This window comes from Hylobates moloch, unplaced genomic scaffold (genome assembly GCF_009828535.3).
Source record: "Hylobates moloch isolate HMO894 unplaced genomic scaffold, HMol_V3 SCAFFOLD_1, whole genome shotgun sequence".
Taxonomy (NCBI): Eukaryota; Metazoa; Chordata; class Mammalia; order Primates; family Hylobatidae; genus Hylobates; species Hylobates moloch.
The window spans coordinates 68,205,208-68,227,746 of record NW_026652276.1 but is presented as its reverse complement, the minus strand read 5'-3'; the positions used below and the strand labels follow the sequence as shown (position 1 = coordinate 68,227,746).

Sequence of the window (22,539 nt, the reverse complement as noted above, 5' to 3'; positions counted from 1 at the left end):
TCAGGCTGGTCTGGAACTCTTGACCTCAGGTGATCCACCCACCTCGGCCTCCCAAAGTGCTGGGATCACAGGCGTGAGCCACTGCACCCAGCCTTATTAATGTTCTTCAATAGAAACAGGCTGGTGGGGCTGGGCACAACTTTGGGAGGCCAAGAGGGGAGGATTACTTGAGCCCAGGAGTTCAAACCAGCCTAGGCAACATGGCAAGACCCCATCTCCACAAAAAATTTAAAACTTAGCCAGGCACAGTGGCATGTGCCTGTAGTCCCAGCTACTCAGGAGGCTGAGGTGAGAGAATCATTTGACTGTGCCCAGGAGTTTGAGGCTATAGTGAGCTATGATCACACCACTGCACTCCAGCCTGGGCAACACAGTAAGATTCTGTCTTTTAAAAAAAAAAAAAAAAAAAAGAAAGAAAGAAAGAAAAGAAAGGCCAGGCACAGTAGCTCATTCCTGTAATCCCACCATCTTGGGAGGATGAGGCAGGAGGAATGCTTGAGGCCGACAGTTCAAGACCACCCTGGGGCAACATAGCAATACCCCATCTCTATTTTAAAAAGAAAAGAAAGGAAAAAACAGAGATAAAAAACAACCGAACAAATACATGATCCTGGTTTAGATTCAACAAAGCATATTATTGGAACAACCGAAAAAATCTACATAAAGTCTATGAATTAGATGGTAATATGGGATCAGTGTTAATCCCATAGTAAACTACCCTGATTTTGATGGTTTACTATGGTAAAACCATATGGTTTTGTGGGAGGATAACTTTGTATATAGTAAATACAAACTAAAGAACCAAAGTATAATATGGCATCATGTCTATAACTTATTCTCAAAGGTTCTAAGAATCTGGGTATGCAAGGGTATATAAGCACTTGTGTACTTTTGCAGCTTTTATATAAATTTAAAATCATTTAAAAATAAAAAGGTTTTAGAAAGGACACTGAAGTCAGCCTGAAGAGCAAATCTGAGGGATATAATTTGAGCATCAAATCAATGTTTGTGACAGATTGAAACCAATAAAATAACACTCATCTGAATAAATACATGAATGAACAGATGAAGATGAGAAAGCTTTTCCTTACATTACAGTAGTAACAAATGAAGGAGGAATGATAGAATTACAAAATCACCATGTGAGAATCCTCATAGTAAAAATTAATTCATCAAAAAAATCAATGGATGCTACAACTAGTAAGTGAAAGTGAGAAAAGTGAATGAGTTCAGTATATACTTTGTAGTTAGAACTCACAAAATTGCTGATAAGACTGGATACGGGGTGAGGGGAGAGAAGAATCAAAGATAAATGGTGGGCACTGATTTAAGCAACTGAGGAAATGACAGTGCTATTTATTGAGTTATGGCAGTCCTGAAGAAGAATTTGGTGCAAGAAGGTGAAATCAAGAGGTCATTTTGGACATATCAAGTCTAAGGCACCTATCAGACCTCCAAGTGTCAATATCAAGGAGGCAGTTAGAGATAGAAATCTGGAGTTCTGCAGAGTTCAAGAAATGAGACAGAAACTTGGGATTTATCAGGACATTAAAAATAGTAAATTATTAAAAACAAACTAAATTATCAATAATAAGCAAATGGTAAACTGTGCTACATTTATGTAACATAGCAATAAATATAAGTATTATATTAGAAATTATTACTTAAGTCTGTATTGCTTAATCCAGAAAGATATTAATAATATCCCAAGTAAAACAAGTATTCTATTTCTGTAAGTAAGTGTGCACAAAGTCAGGAAATTATGGAAGGATATATCCCCAAAGTATTTACAACTGTTATATCAAGGTAGAGGAAGTAGAGGTGGTTTTCACTCCTCTCATTATACATTTCCCTACTGTCTGAACTTCCTACAATGAACTTAAACTATCTCACTTTTTCCTAATAAAACAGTTTTACTTATTTTTTTAATTGAAGACATAATACATGCTTATTGTAAAAAAATTCAAACATAGAGGAATATAAGAATAAAGTAAAAATCACCTAAAAATTCCACTACCCAGAGATAATCATCAGTTAGTCTATGATCATTTCATACATTTTTTATGCATATAAACAAACGCATTTAGTTTTACATGAATGAGATCACATAATACAGACTAATTACTCCCTCTATTTCATACTCCCCAGAAAAAAAAAATTGCAATGTTAACAACTAGGTATACCCTTCTACACCCTTCTCCATAGTCTGCATTACTTTTTTTCTTTTTGAGACGGAGTCTTGCTCTGTTGCCCAGGCTGAAGTGCAGTGGCATAACTCGGCTCACTGCAACCTCCACCTCCTGGGTTCAAGCAATTCTTCTGCCTCAGCCTCCCGAGTAGCTGGGATTACAGGCACCCGCCACCATGCCCGGCTAAATTTTGTATTTTTAGTAGACAGTGGTTTCACCATGTTGGCCAGGCTGGTCTCAAACTCCTGACCTCGTGATCTGCCTTCCTGGGCCTCCCAAAGTGCTGAGATTACAGGTGTGAGCCACCGTGCCCAGCCTTCTGCATTACTTTTATAATCACCCAAAACAATAATGCTACATTAATTTTAAAAGAAAAACTCTTCTATATGACTTTAAACATCTGCCCGGTCTACACAAAACCACCAAATAAATAGCATAAAATATCTCTTACCTTGCTGGTTTGTGGTATTGGCAAAGAAAGTCAAACCTTTCATCTGGCACAGGTACTCTGCTCTCATTAGGATCAATAGTGCAGAATGGGAAGTTTTCTGCTGAAGCCTGACTATTGGTTAATACATTGAAGAAAGTAGATTTCCTAAAACGAATAAAAGCAATTTCAATCAATTCTTAAGTTAACACCAAGAAAAATTCATCTCACCCTAATTTCAATGCTCAAATAAGATCCATGAGGAATATAAAACCAATCTACAAAGAGAGGGAAAAAGGAATAATACATTTTTTACTAACAGAAGTGAATGAAATTTACAACGGTAAAGCGGCAGCTCATGACTTATAATTAGGTTATTTCCCCATCACAGTCTATTTGAAACTTGAAAAGCATGTTCTCAAAGAATCTTTGTTATAAGTTAGAGTTTCATGTCATACTACAAAATCTATTTTTTTCATAATATACCTGATTGTACCAGCATCACTTCATCTATACCTAACAAAACCTTCTCTAGCATGAAATGTAGAAGGCATGTCTCTAGTTAAGTCAATGACTTTCCAAAAACTCTGAATTGGGAAAGAGATGCTAAATGTCTAGTATCTGATAGGAAATGGGAGGTTGGCACTCAGAACTGCCTTCTAATCATTAGTATGTAAGGATTACTGGTGAGTCTAGAATTGTGAATTATGAAAGTCAAAATGTGAATTTTATTCAAGGTATGACTTAAATCAAGAAAATATAATATCTATCAATAGGGAATAAACTAGTCACTACTTTTCTAATCATTTGACTGCTATCAAGCAATACATGCTCAGAGAAAGCCCACTCACGTTAACATCAGCCATTTTTTTAAAAAAAATGTGATAATACTTTATCATTCATGTCTTAAAAAATGAAAAAAGAAATAAAATTTTAAAAATAAAAAAAATGATAATACGGTACCAAATATTATATAGAGTAAAATCCAAAACGAAATTTTAAACTCTCAGTGGCCATCTTTTAAGTATGCTAGGTGATTAATTCTTTGAAGACTGTTAAAGTGGTTACCGTGTCTTTCCTATACAAACTGTACTTTCAGAATAACCAATAGTTATGAAAAGAAAATTATTTTACAGACATATTCCAGCCAATAAATGAGGAAAGAATAAAAACTTAGAATAGCACCATTCTGCATCCCCTAACAAATTAATGGATCTTGGTAATAATTACCAATGAGAGTGAGTGCTGCAAAAAGAGGAGAAAAAAATAGTACCTCCCGAAAGAAGTATATACATCATCTGTCATCTTAGTCTGACCGACATTTTACATGTTACTGCTAGTTTACAGAAAATACAGAGGACAGAATAACATATTAAATGATACCACAGGGATAAAGTCAATAAAATCCAGACTCTGGAAAATTTTGTAAGACTAAAAACCAGATTTCTTCAACAGGTCATCTGGGGGCTGGAAGTAAGTGAGAAACTTCTTCTGGATGAGATGTAAAAGCTAACAGCAGGCCAACAATCCCAACCAGAACTAGAAAAGCCATCTAAAATGTGGGATACAGAAGTCATCTGTTTCAAGGGTCTGGGATTCTGAAAATGAAAACAAAAAATTTGGAAGAAGTGATTTGACCTCCACAGCCTCTTTTACCCTGGGGACCTGTGCCCATTCTGGGCAAAAGAAGGATGCAAGGATCCAGACTTTACACCCATAGAAAGCTGATGCTGAAGGAGAAAGAAACCAACAAAACATTTGGAGGAGACTTGGAGAACCTCAGGTACACCACCAGTTTTTCCGCTGGGGATATTTTCCTCAAGAGAAAACTACAAAAGCCTACTCAAGTAATTGGTAACACAGACTGGCCCACACTCCATACCTTCTTCCCCTCTCCGTGAAAAAATTTAAAATAAAGAGTGATAGTTAAGTTGCCAGAAGAGTCCGGGAATCCTTATTTATCTAAAATGTAATGAAAATATTGTATACCTACAATGAAAATATTGCAGAATAATGTTGTAATAAAAGTACTTAAGACAAAATTTAAATCTATTAATTTAAACATTTATAGGACACTTGGACCTAATGTTATGAAGACAAAATAAAATGTTATTGCATTTTTGTATACTGTAGTTTAAAAACTGCTCATTGCTATTACCACAGTCAATTGCAATTCTAAAAAGGCCATAGGTTGTTTATGGAGTTTTTTTCAAATTTATGGCTATTACTGTGTACAGCATTTTATATCGTCTACCTGGACAAAAATAAGTATGTTTTGTGATTTTTTTAAATGTATCCCTTAAAACATATTATATGGTAAAACGTAGCAAAAGAAAATTCCTTAGGCAGAAAAAATTCTTACATACATTCAAACTAAACTTAGAAGACAAATATCCATTTTCACAGACTGTCTCATTTTAGACGAATTTTAAATTTCATGAAACCCAAGTCATCTGTAGCTTATAACAGCTTTGCAGGTATAAAAAAGTAAAAAGAAATAAGGAAGAAGGAAAAAGAAAAATTTATAAGGATCATTACTACAGACTTCAGTGGCAACTAAAGACATTTTGATCTATTCAAATCTATTAAGAAAAGCCTTGCGAAAGCAAAGAATTTGAAAGTTTTGGCCTATGCCTGAAGTGTTAAAGCCCATACGCTTTTTGTAAAATGAGAACTTTTTAAACATACACACACACACACACACACACCTAGATCCCTTGAGGTTAATATTAAAGCTTAAAAGTAGGAGAAAGATTCAAAGTTGTAGGAATTTCTCTCATGCAAGAATGGGTTTACATAACTTATTTCAGCAATGATAGCATTAAAAGAAAAAAAACACAGTGACTAGACTAAACGTATGCCCCCTAGACTTAGGACCTAAATACTTTATTTTGGAAATTACTATTTTACTCTATTAAGTCAATCTGACTGAATAGATGTTTTATGTAAAACTTTACACAAAATTGCGGCATGTAATGGGAAGTAGGGATACCAGTGCAAATTCCCACAGCATTCTGAATTAACCATTTATATATAATATCCATCCAAAACATGGGAAAAGAAGTAGAAAGTCCTTTCGAAATGTTTTCAATTTAGATATAACTAAACTGTTAAAAGCATCTATCTAATAGATACACAAACACGTAAGATGACAGAAATAAATACCAATCCATGTATACATGGGTGAGTATAATTACATATTTTCTAACTCCATCAGAGAAGAAGGCCTAAAAACAGCAACACTTCAGCAGCAATGATCACACCTAGAGAAATGTCTATTCTCAACAGATTATTTCTCCAAAGAGACACAAATGGCTAAAAAAATATGAAAAGATGCTCAACCACTAATCACTAGAGAAATGTAAATCAAAACCACAATGAGATATAACCTTACAATTATTAGGATGGCCACTATCAAAAAAACAAGATAACAAGTGTTGGCAAGAGTACAGAGAAATTAGAACTCTGTGCACTGCTGGTAGGAATGTAAAGTGGTATAGACACTATGGAAAACAGTTTGAGGTTCCTCAAAAAAGTAAAAATAGAATTACCATATGATCCAGCAATCTCACTTCTGGGTATATATCCAAAAGAGTTGAAAGCAGGATCTCAAAGAGATATTTGCAAACCCATGTTCATTTATACATTATTCATAATAGCCGAGAGGTAGAACCAAATGTCCATCAACAGATGAATGGATAAAGAAAATGTTATCTACATATGATAGAATATTACTCAGCCCTTAAAAAGAAGGAAATCCTGTCACATGCTACAACATGAATAAACTTTAAGGACACTATGCTGAGTAAAATAAGCTAATCACAAAAGTATAAACACTTTATGATTCCACTTATATTCATATACTCATATATTCTACTTATATGAGACATCTAGAGTAGTCAAAATCAAGGAAATAGAAAGTAGAATGGTGGTTTCCAGGGGCTGGGGGGAAAGAGAAATGGGAAGTTGTTCAATGGGTATAGAGTTTCAGATATGCAAGATGAAAAAGTTCTAGAGATCTGTTATACAACAATGAATATAGTTAACACAATTGAACTGCACATTAAAAAACGATTAAGATAGTAAATTGTATAATATATTACATTTTTTATTTTGAGACAGAATCTCACTCTGTCACCCAGCTAGAGTGCAGTGTCACGATCTCAGCTTACTGCAACCTCTGCCTCCTGGGTTCAAGCGATTCTCATGCCTCAGCCTCCAGAGTAGCTGGGACTACAGGTGCGTGACACCACGGCCAGCTAATTTTTTGTACTTTTAGTAGAGATGGGGTTTTGTCATGTTGGCCAGGTTGGCCTTGAACTCCTGAACTCAAGTGATCCTCCTGCCTCAGCCTCCCAAAGTGCTAGGATTATAGGCGTGAGCCACTGCACATGGCCATATATTATGTGTTTATTACCATAATTTCTTTAAAAAGTATCAAACTCAAATGGATAAATATTATACAAAATACCTAACCAGTACTCTTCAAAAATAAATCTTTAAAGGTCATGAAAAATAAAACATTCAGAAACTGTCAAAGATTAGAGGAGATAGGAGACATGAAGACTAAAATGCAACATGGTATTCAACACTGGAAAAGACAAAGGACATTAGTGGGAAAACTGGTGAAATCCAAATAAAGTCTGTGGTTTAGTTAACAGTAAAAAAGCAAATACAGTTAACCCTTGAACAACACTGGTTTGAAATGCATGTTCAAAGTGCATGTGTCTACTTATACACAGATTATTTTCAATAAAATTTACACTGAATGTGCCTGCCCCTCCTTCCTCTCCTTCCACTTCCTCTCTGTCTTCTGCCTCTGCCACCTGAGACAGCAAGACCAAACCCTCCACCTCCTTCTCCTCCTCAACCCACTCAACATGAAGATAACAAAGACCTTTATGATGATCCACTTTCACTTAGTGAATAGTAACTACATTTTCTCTTCCTTATGATTTTCTTAATAACATTATTTTCTCTAGCTTAGTTTATTGTAAGAATACAGTATAGAATAACATATAAAATATAGCTTAATCAACTGTTTATGTTATTGGTAAGGCTTCCAGTCAATAGTTGGTTATTAGTAGTTAAGTTTTGGGGGAATCAAAAATTACACGCAAATCTTTGACTGGGCCAGGGGTCAGTGCTCCTAATCCCTGAGCTGTTCAAGGGTCAACTGTAATTTCTTTTTTAACTTTCTTATTTTTTGGAGATAGGGTCTCACTTTATTGCCCAGGCTGGAATGCAGTGGCACGAACATGGCTCACTGCAGCCTTGACCTCCTAGGATCAAGAGACCCTCCCGCTTCAGCCTCTCAAGCAGCTAGGACTACAGGTGCGTACCACCACCCCTGGCTAATATCTGTATTTTTTGTAGAGACAGGGTTTCACCCTATTGCACAGGCTGGTCTTGATCTCCTAAACTCAAGCAATCCGCCAGCTTCAGCCTCTTAAAGTGCTGGGATTATGGGTGTGAGCCACCATGCCCAGCCCTCAACTGTACCTTAAGGAGCAAAAAAAAAAAAAAATTATTTGAAATTATGTGGTGATACAGCAATATAGACTAGAATTCTGAAAAAGAAACTCATTTAAAATTTTAAAACTAGGCGGGGCATGGTAGCCCAAGCCTGTAATCCCAGCACTTTGGGAGGCAGAGGCAGGCAGATCACTTGAGGTTAGGAGTTTGGGACCAACCTGGTCAGTATGATGAAAGCCTATCTCTACTAAAAATACAAAAATTAGCCAGGCATGGTGGCACATGCCTGTAATCACAGCTACTTGGGAGGCTGAGGTAGAATTGCTTGAGCCCAGGAGAAGAGGTTGCAGTGAGTGGAGATCGCACCACTGCACTCCAGCCTGGGCAACAGAGTGAGACTTTGTCTTGGGAAAAAAAATAAATAATTAAAACTTAAAACCCATTAATCTACTAAGTACCTCTAAGGCACACAGTTACTGCTGAATACTAGGAAAGAGTGATTAGGAAAACAGATCTGTTATTCAAAAAGATCATTCAGAACCTATTAAAAAGAGAAAGTAAATAAGTCCCAAATCATAGATTTCTATGAAAGAACAGGCATTCTGGAATATTGACAAGTCGACAATAAGATTTAAATTCCATTTAAAATGGTATTGGGGAGTTTTGCTTCCCCTCTGCTACAAGAACTGCCCTCCTGCTACAAAGAGCTAGAAAACCAGACAAAATGTATGAAATAATAGTTTTCACACAAAGGACAATATGCATCACAGGACTGTGTTCCCTGAGAGAAGAATAACAAATAAACTAAGCTCTACAATTGCTCCAGCTTACTGCCTACTGATGCTTTCAAAGTCACTATTCCAAGAGGGGAAACCAACAGCACCCAGTAGTCACACCAAGTTGAAGAGACTAAGATGAGAGTTAGGAGGCCAAGGCAGCTAGAATTTATGGGAGAGTATACTAGAAAGGCGGGAGCTGCACAGAGAAAACACTCTGAAGAGCTGCAGAGGGTCCCCTCAAGAACACAGCTAAGTAATGATTTGCACATGAGTAAATTCAATCACTACAAGTCCAGGGAAAGAATCACCCAAACAGAGTAGGATGAACAATTCTCAGGGGTCACACAGAGATTGGAACAGTTCACACTCCTATGAGCCACAGTGGAGAGATCTTGTAATAAAAGGGAATTTGGATAGAGTCCTCAAAAGGGTCAGGTCTTAGTACTAGGGCTTAAGTAGCACCAGAACACAAAATCATATTAATCCATCATAAGAAGACACAAAACAATTAATCTGATACATAAATAACTAAATGCCATACCGAGGTCCAATACTCTTCAAAGGAAAACAACAATATTTAGCATTTAACATAAAATCCACAGTGTATGGAATCCAATAAAAATTGTGAGACATGCAAAAAAGCAGAAATATATATACCAAAATCAGGATAAAAGTCGGTAAATACAAATATAGTAATGAGAGATGAAGTAGCATAAAAGGACCTTAAAATAAATGTTACAAATCTGTTGAAGGTTCGCTTTGGGCTCTTTTTGAGACGGAGTCTCGCTCTGTCGCCCAGGCTGGAGTGCAGTGGCGCAGTCTCGGCTCACTGCAAGCTCCGCCTCCCGGGTTCACGCCATTCTCCTGCCTCAGCCTCTCCAAGTAGCTGGGACTACAGGCGCCCGCCACCACGCCCGGCCAATTTTTTGTATTTTTAGTAGAGACGGGGTTTCACTGTGGTCTCGATCTCCTGACCTCGTGATCCGCCCGCCTCGGCCTCCCAAAGTGCTGGGATTACAAGCGTGAGCCACCGCGCCCGGCCTGTTACAAATCTTTTAAAATTTTTCTTAAGGATATAAAAGCTAATATAAAGACAATGAGGAAGAAAATGAAACACATGATAAATATCCAAATAAAATTATTGTTAAAAAGATACAATATTTGAAATAAAATGAAATTGAAATGAAAAATACACTGGACATGATTAACAGCAGATAGGACACTGCAAACAAAAGACCTTGAAGACAGCAATAGAAGTATCCAGATGAAGCACAAAGAGAGAAAAAGACTGGAGAAAGAAATAACCAGAGCTTCAGCAGGATACTATCTAGGGAAGAACATGCATTTACAGTCATGCATTGCTTAATGATGGAGATACATTCTGAGAAATGGGTCCTTAGGCAATTTCATCATTGTGTGAACATTATAGAGTATATTTACACAAACCTAGATGGTACAGCCTACTACACACCTAGGCTATATGGGATAGCCTATTGCTTCTAGGCTAAACCCGTACAGCATGTTACTGTACTGAACACTGTAGATAACTGTAACACAATGGCAGGTACTATATATCTAAACATAGAAAAGGAACAGTAAAAATACAGTATAAAAGTGATATAGGACGCTTACCATGAGTGGAGCTTGCAGGCCTGGAAGGTGCTCTGGGTGAGTCAATGAGTGATGGTGAGTGAATGTGAGGGCCTAGGACATTACTGTACACTGCTGTAGACTTTATGAACACTGTACATTCAGGATACACTAAAATTATTTTTTAATATTTTTCTTTCTTCAATAAATTACCCTTAGCTTACCAATACTTTTTACTTTATCAACTTTAATTTTAACTTACTCTTTTGTAATAACACTTAGCTTAAAATACAAATACACTGTATAGCTGTACAAAAATATTTTTTCTTTATATGCTTATTCCATATGCTTTTTTATATCTTTAAAATGTGTGCTTTTTTAAAACTTTTTTGTTAAAAACCAAGACATAAACACGTACATTAACCCAGGCCTACACGGAGTCAGATCATCAATATCACTGTCTTCCACCTACACATTTTGTCTCACAGGAAAGTTTTCAGGGGCAATAGCACACATGGAGCTGTCATCTCCTATGATAACAAGACCTCCTTCTGGAATACCTCCTGAAGGAACTGCCTATGGCTGTTTTACAGTTACTTTTTTTTTTTATAAGTAGAAAGAGTACACTCTAAAGTAACAATAAAAATTACAGTATAGGCTGGGCATGGAGGCTAATGGCTGTAATCCCAGCACAAAGAGGCTGAGGCAAAGAGATCGCTTGAAGCCAGGAGTTCAAACCAGCCTAGGCAACACAGAAAGTCCCCATCTCTACAAAAATATATCTTTTTAATTACCCAGGTAGGGTGGTGTGTGCCTGTAGTCACAGCTATACTCAGGTGGCTGAGGCAGGGGGATTGCTTGAGCCCAGGAGCTCTAGGCTGCAGTAAGCTATGATCAGGCCACTGCACTCCAGCCTGGGCAACGGAGCAAGACTCTGTCTCAAAAAACAAACAAACAAAAATTAACTATAGTAAATACATAAGCCAGTAACTGTCATTTATTATCAAGTATTATGTACTGTACATAATTGTATATGCTATACTTTTATATGACTGGCAGCACAGGCTTGTTTACACTAGCATCACCACAAACATGAGGAATGCCTTGCACTATGAAGTTACCACAGCTACAATATCACCAGGTGATAGAAAATTTTCACCTCCGTTATAATCTTATGGGACCTCCGTCATATATGCAGTCAGTCATTGACCAACATCACTATGCAGCACTTGTCTGTCATAGGCATCCCAGAAAGGGAATAAAGTAGAAGATTATCTTCAAAGCACTAGAATAACTGTTAACCTAGAATTCTACCCAGTGAAAATATCTTTCAAAATGAAGAAGTCATAAGCACATGAAAAGATGTCAATATTCTTAGCCATCAAGAAAACACCAATTGGCCAGGCACAGTGGCTCATGCCTGTAATCCCAGCACTTTGGGAGGCAGAGGCAGGCGGATCACCTGAGCTCAGGAGTTTGAGACCAGCCTGGGTCAACATGGTGAAATCCTGGCTCTACTAAAAATACAAAAATTACCTGGTGGTGGCGCACACCTATAATCCTGTTACTTAGGAGGCTGAGGCAGGAGAATCACTTGAACCCGGGAGGTGGAGGCTGCAGTGAGCCAAGACTGTGCCACAGAACTCCAGCCTGGGCAACAGAATGAGACTCTGTGTCCAAAAAAAAAAAAAACCAGAAAAAACACCAATCAAAAACTTCACAACTTGGCTATAATCAAAAAGATAACAACAAAAGTGTTGACAAGGATGTGAAATATTGGAACCCACATACACCGCTTGTGTGCATATAAAATGGTGCAGCCACTTTGGAAAACAGTTCGGCAGTCCTCAATAGTTAAATATACAGTCACATGTGACCCAGAAATTCTACTTTTAAATATATACCTAAGAGAAATAAAATCATATATCTAAATAAAAATTTATGTACCCTAAGGCTGAAGCAGACAGAGTACAAATAACATATTGTACTGAAATATAAAATATGTTGTATATAACTGAAAGATACTGTGGTGTCAGAAACTAGAAAGCACTCAAAAAATAAAGAGGACATGTCAAAAGGAACATAAGTGAACATAAAGGCTCCTAATCACCAAATATGGGCAATTAGAGTGACAAAATAACAACAGTAAAGGATTATAACCAAAAGAATAAATTAAGAATCTATACTGATATAAATAAATTATAATCAAATACATGAATAAATGGGAAACTTTTGTACAATAGGATTTTACACAATAGAATTTCCATTGTTCCTTCTATAAATTGTTTCTTCTAAATGTAGAAGAAATAAGGGATATTTTTTAATCACCATTTGGCAAACAGCACAATAATAACTGTTTCAGGAAGAATCAATAACACATGCCAAAATTAGGGGGCAAACGTATGAGAAAAAATATTATGTACAAAATTTCAAAGGACCCCGTACAAGATGCTTATTAATTGCAATGGGAAAAATAATAACCCTTTCGTGGAGAAATCTGTCAGATACCAACGAGCAATCCAAGTTACCATCACCAAAAGTGGACAAATCAACATCATGTGCTTTCTAATACACTGTATTGAAAAGCATATGTTACTTCTATATTTCAGATATTAATCTGAAATTAATTATGAGGAAACATCAAACAAACCCCAAATGAGAGCTGTACACAATAACTGGCCAGTACTCTTCAAAAGTGTCAAGGATATCAAATATAAAAAGAGACTAAGAATGTATTCCAGGTTAAAGGAAACTAAGGAAACAAAACACTTAAATGCAGCTGGGCACAGTGGCTCATGCCTATAATCCCGGCACTTGGAAGGATGAGGTGGGAGGATCACTTGAGGCCAGGAGTTTGAGACCAGCCTGGGCAACATAGTGAGAACCCATCTCTACAAAAAAAAAAAAAAAAAAAAAAAGTTAAAAATTAGCCTGACATAATAAAATGTGCCTGCAGTCCCAGCTATTCAGGTGGCTGAGGTGGAAGCATCACTTGAGCCCAGGAATTTGAGGCTGCAGTGAGCTATGATCAGGCCAAGGTACTCCTGCCTGGGTGACAGAGTGAGACTCTATCTCAAAAAAAAAACAAAAAACAATTAAATGCAACATACAATTAGGGATTGAATCTTGGACCAAAAAAAGGACATTAGAGGGACAATTAGTAAATCAATGTTTATTTCCTGATTTTGATCATTGTATTATAGTTATAAAGATTTTAACACTTAGGGGATCCAAGCAGAGGTTAAATAGGAATTTTTAAAACTATTTTTCCAACTGTGAGTTTTTTTAAGCATGAAATTATTTCAAAAGAAATTTTTTTCCATATGGGTCTTGCTATATTGTTCAGGCTAGAGTGTAGTGGCTATTCAGAGATCTCACCACCCATCAGGACAGGAGTTTTGATCTGCTCTGTTTTTGACCTGGACCAGTTCACCCTCCTTAGACAACCTAGTGATCCTCCACTCTGGATAGGTCACCATATTGATGCTGAACTTAGTGCAGACACTGGATCGCCACTATGGGTGGCGTTGCAGACACCCAATCAGCATAGCACACTACAGCCCAGAACTCCTGGGCTCAAGGGATCCTCCTACCTCAACCTCCTGAGTAGCTGAGACTACAGGTGAGCACCACTGAGCCCAGCTCAAAATTTTTTTTAATTTAATCTTAAGTGAAAAGTCAAGCAAACTGGCAAGAGATCATTGTAATACATATCCAACAAAGAACTCATATCCAGAATAAAAAACTAATCAAGAAAAAAAGACTTTTTACATAAGATATCCCAATAACATATGAAAAGATGCTCAAAATCACAAGCCATCAAGAGATATCTCTGATATCCATAGATACCTGTCTTCTCGGTAGACATGGGAATCTGACTCTGAGCTTAACTTTATCAGCTCTTTAGAATGAAAATACTCAGATTACCAGTATTTGCAGCCTAGAGAATAATTTTCCTCCTGTGAGTTCCTTTGAGCAATCAAGAATGGAGCTTCTAAAAAACAAGTGAGCTAAGAATCAACTAGGAAGACTTCTAGGAACACATAGACATCACGTATTTTGTATTAGGAAAATAGTGGACTGCAGTGGATTGAAGATGGCCACACATTTTTTGTCACTCCTCTCATCAAGAGGTGGAGTCTATTTCCCCTCTCCCCATCCCTCTGGGCTGGTGTCATGACTTGCCTTGACCAAAAGATTTCTGTGTAAGTGTGCTGTGCCACTGCCACACCTCCATTCTCTCGAGAGCCAGACACCAAGATATAAGGAAGCTTGGTCTAGAGACCATTTAGAAAGAGAATGAGGCCAAGTATAAGAGAAGTACCCCAGACTTCCAGCCAATCCTGCTAAGGCCCCACATCTGTTAAAATGGCCATCTTGGATCTTCCAGTCTCAACTAGCCGCCAGCTGAATGCAGTCACATGGGGGATCCCAATGAGACTGGCAGAAGACCTATCTAACTCACTACACTCCCGACAAATAAAAATTGTTACTATTTTAAACCATGAACTTTTGGAATGGTTTGCTACACAACAACAGATAACTAAACAATGGTGATAATTCTCTTGTGATTTTTTCTTTTTTTTTTTTAGCATTTTCTACAACCTTTTCCCTCAGCAATAGCAAATGGCTTTCACAGACACTGTGACTGGTCTGTAGAAAATTGGGAGAAGGCAATTTGCAGGGACACCAAAATGCATTCCCAGAAGGATCAGCTAAGCAAGACAATTACTCTCCTGGGGCAGTTTGTGACTGTTTGAACAGAGTATACTAGTTGCCCATAATATCCATTTTCCCCTTCTTTCAGAGTAATCGTTTTTTGTTTTTTCTTTTTAAGACAGAGTCATGCTTTGTGGCCCAGGTTGGAGTGCAGTGGCGCAATCTTGGCTCACTGCAACCTCTGCCTCCCAGGTTCAAGCCATTCTCCTGCCTTGGCCTCCCGAGTAGCTGGGATTAGAGGCGTGCACCCCCACGCCCAGCTAATTTTTGTATTTTTAGTAGACATGGGGTTTCACCACGTTGGCCAGCCTGGTCTCAAACTCCTGACCTCAAGTGATCCTCTTGCCTCAGCCTCCCAAAGTGCTGAGATTACAGGCGTGAGCCTCCGCACCCAGCCAAGAGTAACAGAATTTTTAACTGAACATGTGGCTGTCAAAATAAAGACTACATTTCCTTGACTTCCTTGCAACTAAATTCTTGTGACTAAATTCTGGACAAAGGGATGTTGGCAGAAGTATGGTACGGCAGTTTACAGGAAAAAGGCTGGTCAAGTTTGGCCCCTTGACCCTTCGGATAACCAGCTGCCTGGAATTCACAACACCTTAGACCAGCAGCCGCCAACCTTTTTGGCACCAGGGACTGGACCATGAATTGGCTGACAGAAGCCAATTTTTCCACGGACCAAGGGGGATGGTGTGGGGGATGGTTTCAGGATGAAACTGCCCCATTTTAGATCATCAGGCATTAGTTCGATTCTCATAAGGAGCGTGCAACCTAGATCTCTTGCATGCGCAGTTCACAACGGCCTGCGCTCCTCTGAGAATCGAATGCTGCTGCTGACCTGACCGGAGGTGGAGCTAAGGTGGGCACGCTCACTCGCCTGCTGCTCACCTCCTGCCATGCCGCCTGGTTCTTCACACGCCACAGATCGGTACCAGTCCCCAGCATGAGGTTCGGGGACCCTAGCCCCTAGAACATGAGGATGAGGCCACATCCTAGGGATTGCCAAGCTGTGAAGTGAAAGGAGCATGGGTTCCTGAGGACTTCATAAAGCAGGTCCACTATACCAATCTATGACTGCAAAATGTACATTTTTACATGAAGAAAAAAACTGGTTATCTGGGGTTTTCTGATGCTCTTAATTGAATCTAATCCCATCTGATGCAGTGGATAGCAACAAGAAGAGCTATCCCTCACAGAAATAAAGAAGTTTGGAACACTGTATCAAAATGTACTTTCCCCCCAATATTCTCTAAGCCTCACAACCACAATAATACACTGGTCCAACAGGAGCTCATTTATAAAGGGTCACTCGGGTAAGAAAAAGCAGTACAGAACTAGAAACCAAATCTCCATATTCTTTCTACTTCATTAAAAGAGGCCATTTAATTGCCCAGCACGGTGGCTCACACCTGTAATTCCAGCAGGCATGAGCCACCACACGGGGCAAGGAGACAGGCTTTTTTGTTTTTTTGTTTTTTTTTTTCAGACGGAGTCTCGCTCTGTCACCCAGGCTAGAGTGCAGTGGCGTGATCTCAGCTCACTGAAACCTCCGCCTCCCAGGTTCAAGCAATTCTCCTACCTCAGCCTCCTGAGTAGCTGGGATTACAGGGGCGTGCCACCACACCTGGCTAATTTTTGTATTTTTAGTAGAGATGGGGTTTCACCATGTTGGCTGGTCTCGAACTCCTGACCTCGTGATCCATCTGCCTTGGCCTCCCAAAGTGCTGGGATTACAGGTGTGAGCCACCGCGCCTAGCTGGAGACATGTTTTAATGGGAGACATGTTTTTGGAGGCTGAGGCGGGCAGATCTCTTGAGCTCAGGAGTTTGAAACCAGCCTCAGGGCAGCATGGTGAAATCCCATCTACAAAAAATACGAAAATTAACCAGGCACGGTGTTTTGTGTGCCTGCAGTTCCAGCTATTCAGGAGGCTGAGGAGTGGGGACTGCTTGAGCCCAGGAGGTTGAGGCTGCAGTGAGCCATGATCATGCCACTGCACTCTAGCCTGGGCAAGAGAATAAAATCTTGTTGAAAAAACAAAAACAAAAACATGTCTCCTTATCACTAAATCTACATCCAGCCGTCAAAGGGGAAATATGTATCCCATTAACAAATAATTACTAAATATCTACTATGTTCCTAACACCATCGTATCCCGTTAACAAATAATTACTAAATATCTACTATGTTTCTAACACCAGTCTAGGCACTAGAAATATACCAATAAGCAAGAACAAGACAATCGGTACCTTCCTACCTTCCCAGAATTTAAATTGCAATGGAGAGGAATGTCAAACCACTTATTAAATTAGATAATATATATAAAGCACTCAAAATAGTGATTGGCATATAGTAAATGTTCAATATCTGATTAGCTATAAATATTGCCTCTAAGTTTCTGGGTCATCAGCCTTATGCAGACTAAAAAATAAGCCTTCCTATTCACCCAGCTAAAAACCAAGAGATTCTCTAGATGGTTTTGTACTGAATGTCCTTACTTTTGATCAGCAGGCCATCCTTTAGAGAACTGTCTCCCTCCCACAATCTATATCTTATAGACCTATACAGAAGCATACAGGTCCAGTCGGATTTCCTTACTCAGGAATTGGAATTACAGGAGAGACAAGAAATGAGACACACCCAGAAGTCCAGGGATTCACATGGCTGAGCTCCACATGGACCCATTTCTGCCAGCACCATTTTGCTCCTATCCCTCTTGAGGCCTGGCTGTTCAGATCCTAATTCACTTATTCCAATAAACCTCTTTTTCTTGCTGAAAATAGCCAGAATTGTGTTGCTTACAAAGAATCCTACCTGATACAGTTGTGTGAAGTAAGATCATTCTACAAAAAGTAGTGTTTACAACCAAATACAATTGCTGAAACTCATTAAACTGTACCTTTAAAAAGAGTGAATTTTACTATTTGTGAAGTATACCTCAATGACACTGGGCGGGGAAAGCATTTTATTTAAAAGTGTAAACAGCACACTTATTCTGAATAATAAAATATTTTTAGGTTATTTCCACGTACATTGATTTCATTATGCTCTATGACTAAAAAGCTTATATGGTCATCCCTCCATAGCTGCAGGGGATTGGTTCTAAGATTCCAGCAGATCGAGTCCCTTATATACAATGGTGTAGTATAATACCTAATGCAATGTAAATGATAAGTAAATAGTTGTTTACTGTATTTTTTTATTGTTGTATTGTCATTTTTTATTTAATTAAAAAAAAATTTTTTTTTTTTTTTTTTGAGAAGGAGTCTCACTCTGTCACCCAGGCTGGGGTGCAGTGGCGGGATCTTGGCTCACTGCATCCTCCACCCCCCGGGCTCAAGCTATTTCTCCTGCCCCAGCCTCCCGAGTATCTGGAATTACAGGCTCCTGCCACCATGCCCGGCTAATTTTTGTTGTGTATTTTTAAAGTAGAGATGGGATTTCGCCATGTTGGCCAGGCTGGTTTCAAGCTCCTGACCTCAAGTGATCCACCCACCTCGGCCTCCCAAAGTGCTGAGATTATAGGCATGAACCACCATGCCCAGCCAGTTTTTTAAAAAATATTTTTGATTTGAGATTGGTTGAATCCAAGGATGTGAAACCACAGATACAGAGGGTTGCCTATATGTACAGAAAACACTTAATATGGCCCATTTTAATATAGCCCCATTTAAAATCAAGTTGTAGTAACTGCAACAATTCTAGAATGAGAAGTATGTCAATATCTAAAAACTATAACTTCCTTACTAGTGCAATAAAGCTCACAACATACATAATGATCATATCTTGCTTTCACATTTATTGATAGCACCCTACAGTATTTTAATTAATTATTTGTTTTGCTTACATTTCGACTCTCTACTTAGTCTTACTCTGCAAGCAGACTATATCACAGCAGGAAACCCCTTCAAAATGAAAACCTCTTCAAGCTCCAGGAAAGACTGAAATTAGGACAGCCATACTTGCTCATGTTTTACATTACATAAATTTAAGACATGCCTCACTTGGTCACACCATGCTCTATTCATTGAGGAATCCCTGTGACAGGAGCTCCTCGGAATACCTAAGAACATGATTGTCCTACTTGCCACCAATCTAAAAGGCCACCCTTGATCATTTTCACAAATCCACACTGAATCTGTTACCTATTAGTACACCCTAATCACTTTTGAGATGTTTTATATTTTAAGGTTAGTGGAAGGTTAAATAATGAAAAAGGAAGACTTGGACTGGGTGCAGTGGCTCACGCCTGTAATCCTAGCACTTTGGGAAGCCAGGGCAGGCAGATCACCTGAGGTCAGGAGTTCAACACCAGCCTGGCCAACATGGTGAAACCCCATCTCTACTAAAAATACAAAAATTAGCCGGGCGTGGTGGCACATGCCTGTAATCCCAGCTACCTGGGAGACGGAGGCAGGATAATTGCTGGCACCTGGGAGGCAGAGGCTGCAGTGAGCCAAGATCACACCACTGCACTCCAGCCTGGGCAAAAGAGCAAGACTCCGTCACAAAAAAAAAAAAAAAAAAAAAAGAAGAAGACTTTGAACACTTAAGTTGCATGTGTATAGATTTATGATAAACCCCACATATATTTCCTATCACTCTCTTATTTGCATCTATTCAATTCACTGTAATTTTGAAAACATTACAGCCAGGCTCCCACACTAAAAGGCTGAGGCAGGTGGATCACTGAGGTCGGGATTCGAGACCACCTGGCCAAATGGTGAACCTCTCTACTAAAAAAAAAAGAAAACATTACAAAAACTCAAATTTCTGCTCTCAGAACTTTCAGATTTAGACACTTTATAACAGCAAACCTTTTACAAGTTCCACTACGAAATTCGAACTGTCACCTCCTTCTCCATCTAGCTTATGGTGGAGCTTTCAAATCGATTTCCTAAAGTATCCTACTGCATGGCCTCTGGTAGCCAGCCTATGTAGGTACCACACATAGCCAACCAGCACTGTAATCAATAAAATACATCTAAACTAAAGCCTAATTTTGCAACATTAATAGTCCAGCTTCCTGGCCTCTTTTCTTCAATTTAAAGTTTAATTACCTCACGGTTCCCATTTCTACAATAGGACCCAAAATATTTACAAAATGAAAATCACAAAAGCCCCAACGTTCACCTACCCAACATTTGGCAATCCAACAATACCAATTTTCAGTGAGGTTCCAAATCTTCCAATGATTGGGGGTGGTTTAATTCCATCACCTCCCTTTTTAGGGGGCATCTGAAATACCAAAGCAAACATATGAACAAAACTTTTTACTATCCACATGGACCCAAAACACATTTCATCACATAAAATATATTATTGAATTAAGATTAAGAACAAAACATACTGTATATAGCGATCCAAAACTAACACAGAGCTAAATCCACTTTTTTTTAAGCAAAAATTTTTTAAAAGTTCTGTAAACATATCTGTTGTCAAAAGAGTCATTGCTGAGAAGTCCCAGAAAGACTGATCTAAAATCAGTATTTGTTGGGCTGGGCACGGTGGCTCAGGCCTGTAATCCCAGTACTTCGGGAGGCCGAGGTGGTCAGACTGTTTGAGACCAGGAGTCGAGACCAGCCTGCCCAACACGGAGAAACCCGTCTCTACTAAAAAGAAAAAAAAAAAAATAATACAAAAAAGTAGCTGGCCGTAGGGCGCGTGCCTGTAATTCCAGCTACTCGGGAGGCTGAGGCTCGAGAACTGCTTGAACCCGGGAGGCGAAGGTTGCAGTGCGCCAAGATCACGCCACTGGGCTCTGCCTGAGCGACAAAGCTAGGCTCTGTCTCAAATAAATAAATAAATAAAATCTTTGTGGCACCAGGAATCAAAGATAAACTTAGAGCTTAGCTATCAATCTTCCATCCAGACTGCTCACAAAACACTTTATATCTTAACCTGATACATGGTTATATGAAAGATGAAGCATTTGGAAGCAAGTACACAGAAGAGAGTCAAAGAAAATTCCATTGTGGAACCACCAGTAACCAAGTCACCCTTCACACCGAACCATTCCTCTATAATCTGGAATCTTATCTTTCCCATTCGCCCACAACCCCCATTTTTCACATAGATGAACACCCACCAGGTACTGGGGTCCTTCCACCAAGTCCCTCCCACCTTTGGCACTGAAGGTACGGCTCATCAGTCCCCATAAACAACCTCCAAAATCTACACTATGGTTCCTATTTCCAATGGTAAATTAATCGACGGAACCTTTTTATTTACAAGTCGAAACTTTCTCTGTCCCTTACTAGTTCTGTCTCCAAATCATGCGTGCAGAATCAGTCCCACTCTCGGACTGCAAAGTGAAATCACAAGGACCGCTAAGCTCACGTCTCAGAAGCTGGGAACTAAAACTGTCCCAGTCTTCTGGCTGAGAGTTGTACCTCCTAGGACCACGCTAGGGCCCTGCCCTTGTAGCAGTATTCCAGCCTCTGATCCCTGACCCCGAGGGCCAGGAATTTCCCTTCTCAGCGTCCTGACACCTGTTCCTGGCCAACCCACAGGCCTCCAAAGAACAGATACATGAACAGCTCCCGTCGGGTCCTCTGGCCTACCAAGAGGTAGCCGGCAGCCCACCCAAAGTAGGCCCCACCCCCCATCCTCCTCTCTGGACTGGGCCACCGGGCGTCCCGGCATCGGGAGAAGGCTTTCCCTAGGGCTTTCCCGCGTGAGGCGTAGGCCGATCTCCCGACGCGCGGCCTAGTCCGACAGCGCCTCATTCATCCACATACCCCCAAGCCACCCGCTGCCCTGGCCCCATCTTGGCCACTGGGCCCGGGCCCCGCGCCAGCCTCAGGGCAATGAACCCGGGCGCCGAAGACCTGGCGGAGATCGCGCCCCCGGGCTCCCTAAGGGCCTCACCGTGCTCGGTCTGGGCGATGACACGGGGTCCCAGCGGCAGCGAAAGAAAGGTCCTGCCGGCAGCCGGAGGCGGGGAGGAAGGAGGAGAGAAAGCAGGCCCGTCCCCTCCGCCGAGCGGCACGCACGACGGCGGCGACAGCAGCGGAACGGGCGGGCCGGGCGCCGAGCTGCACCTGCGCGCAGACCATGGTCCCCGCCCCTCCCCGCCTTGCCCGCGCGCCCCGCCCATTGGCCCAACCGGCCGGGGAGGCGGGAGTAGGGCGGGAGGAGCCCAGGGTGGGAGGAGCCGCGCGGCAGCAGGGAGGGCTGGAGGGGGGAAGGCGCTGGCTAGGCCATTCCTGGGAGCTCTAGTCTTCCGCTTTGGCACGTGGGCTTCTAGGTTCCAGGTCTCCGCTTCCGTCTGGCTGCGCGGCCTGGGTTACCTGCTCACGTTCACGGGGCCTACAGCCCCGCGCTTCCCCAGCTGGACTGCGGAGCGCCTTGGGCC

The 22,539-nt window shown here is 40.2% G+C and overlaps 1 protein-coding gene across 2 annotated transcripts in view; it reads right to left on the bottom strand.

The window, feature by feature from the left end:
* OLA1 (Obg like ATPase 1) overlaps positions 1-22,204 on the bottom strand; it is a 184,066-nt gene extending 161,862 nt beyond the window's left edge. Inside the window, exons 1-3 of one of the 2 annotated variants that reach the window (XM_032755340.2) lie at positions 22,053-22,171; positions 20,320-20,420; positions 2,641-2,784 (exon numbers count right to left, since the gene is read on the bottom strand). In XM_032755340.2, the coding sequence (XP_032611231.1) occupies positions 2,641-2,784; positions 20,320-20,420 (245 nt within the window). In that variant the 5' untranslated portion in view covers positions 22,053-22,171. Of the gene's footprint in view, positions 1-2,640; positions 2,785-20,319; positions 20,421-22,052 lie in introns of both variants that reach the window. The other variant, XM_032755341.2, reaches the window with a different exon arrangement.
* Positions 22,205-22,539: the final 335 nt, after the last annotated feature.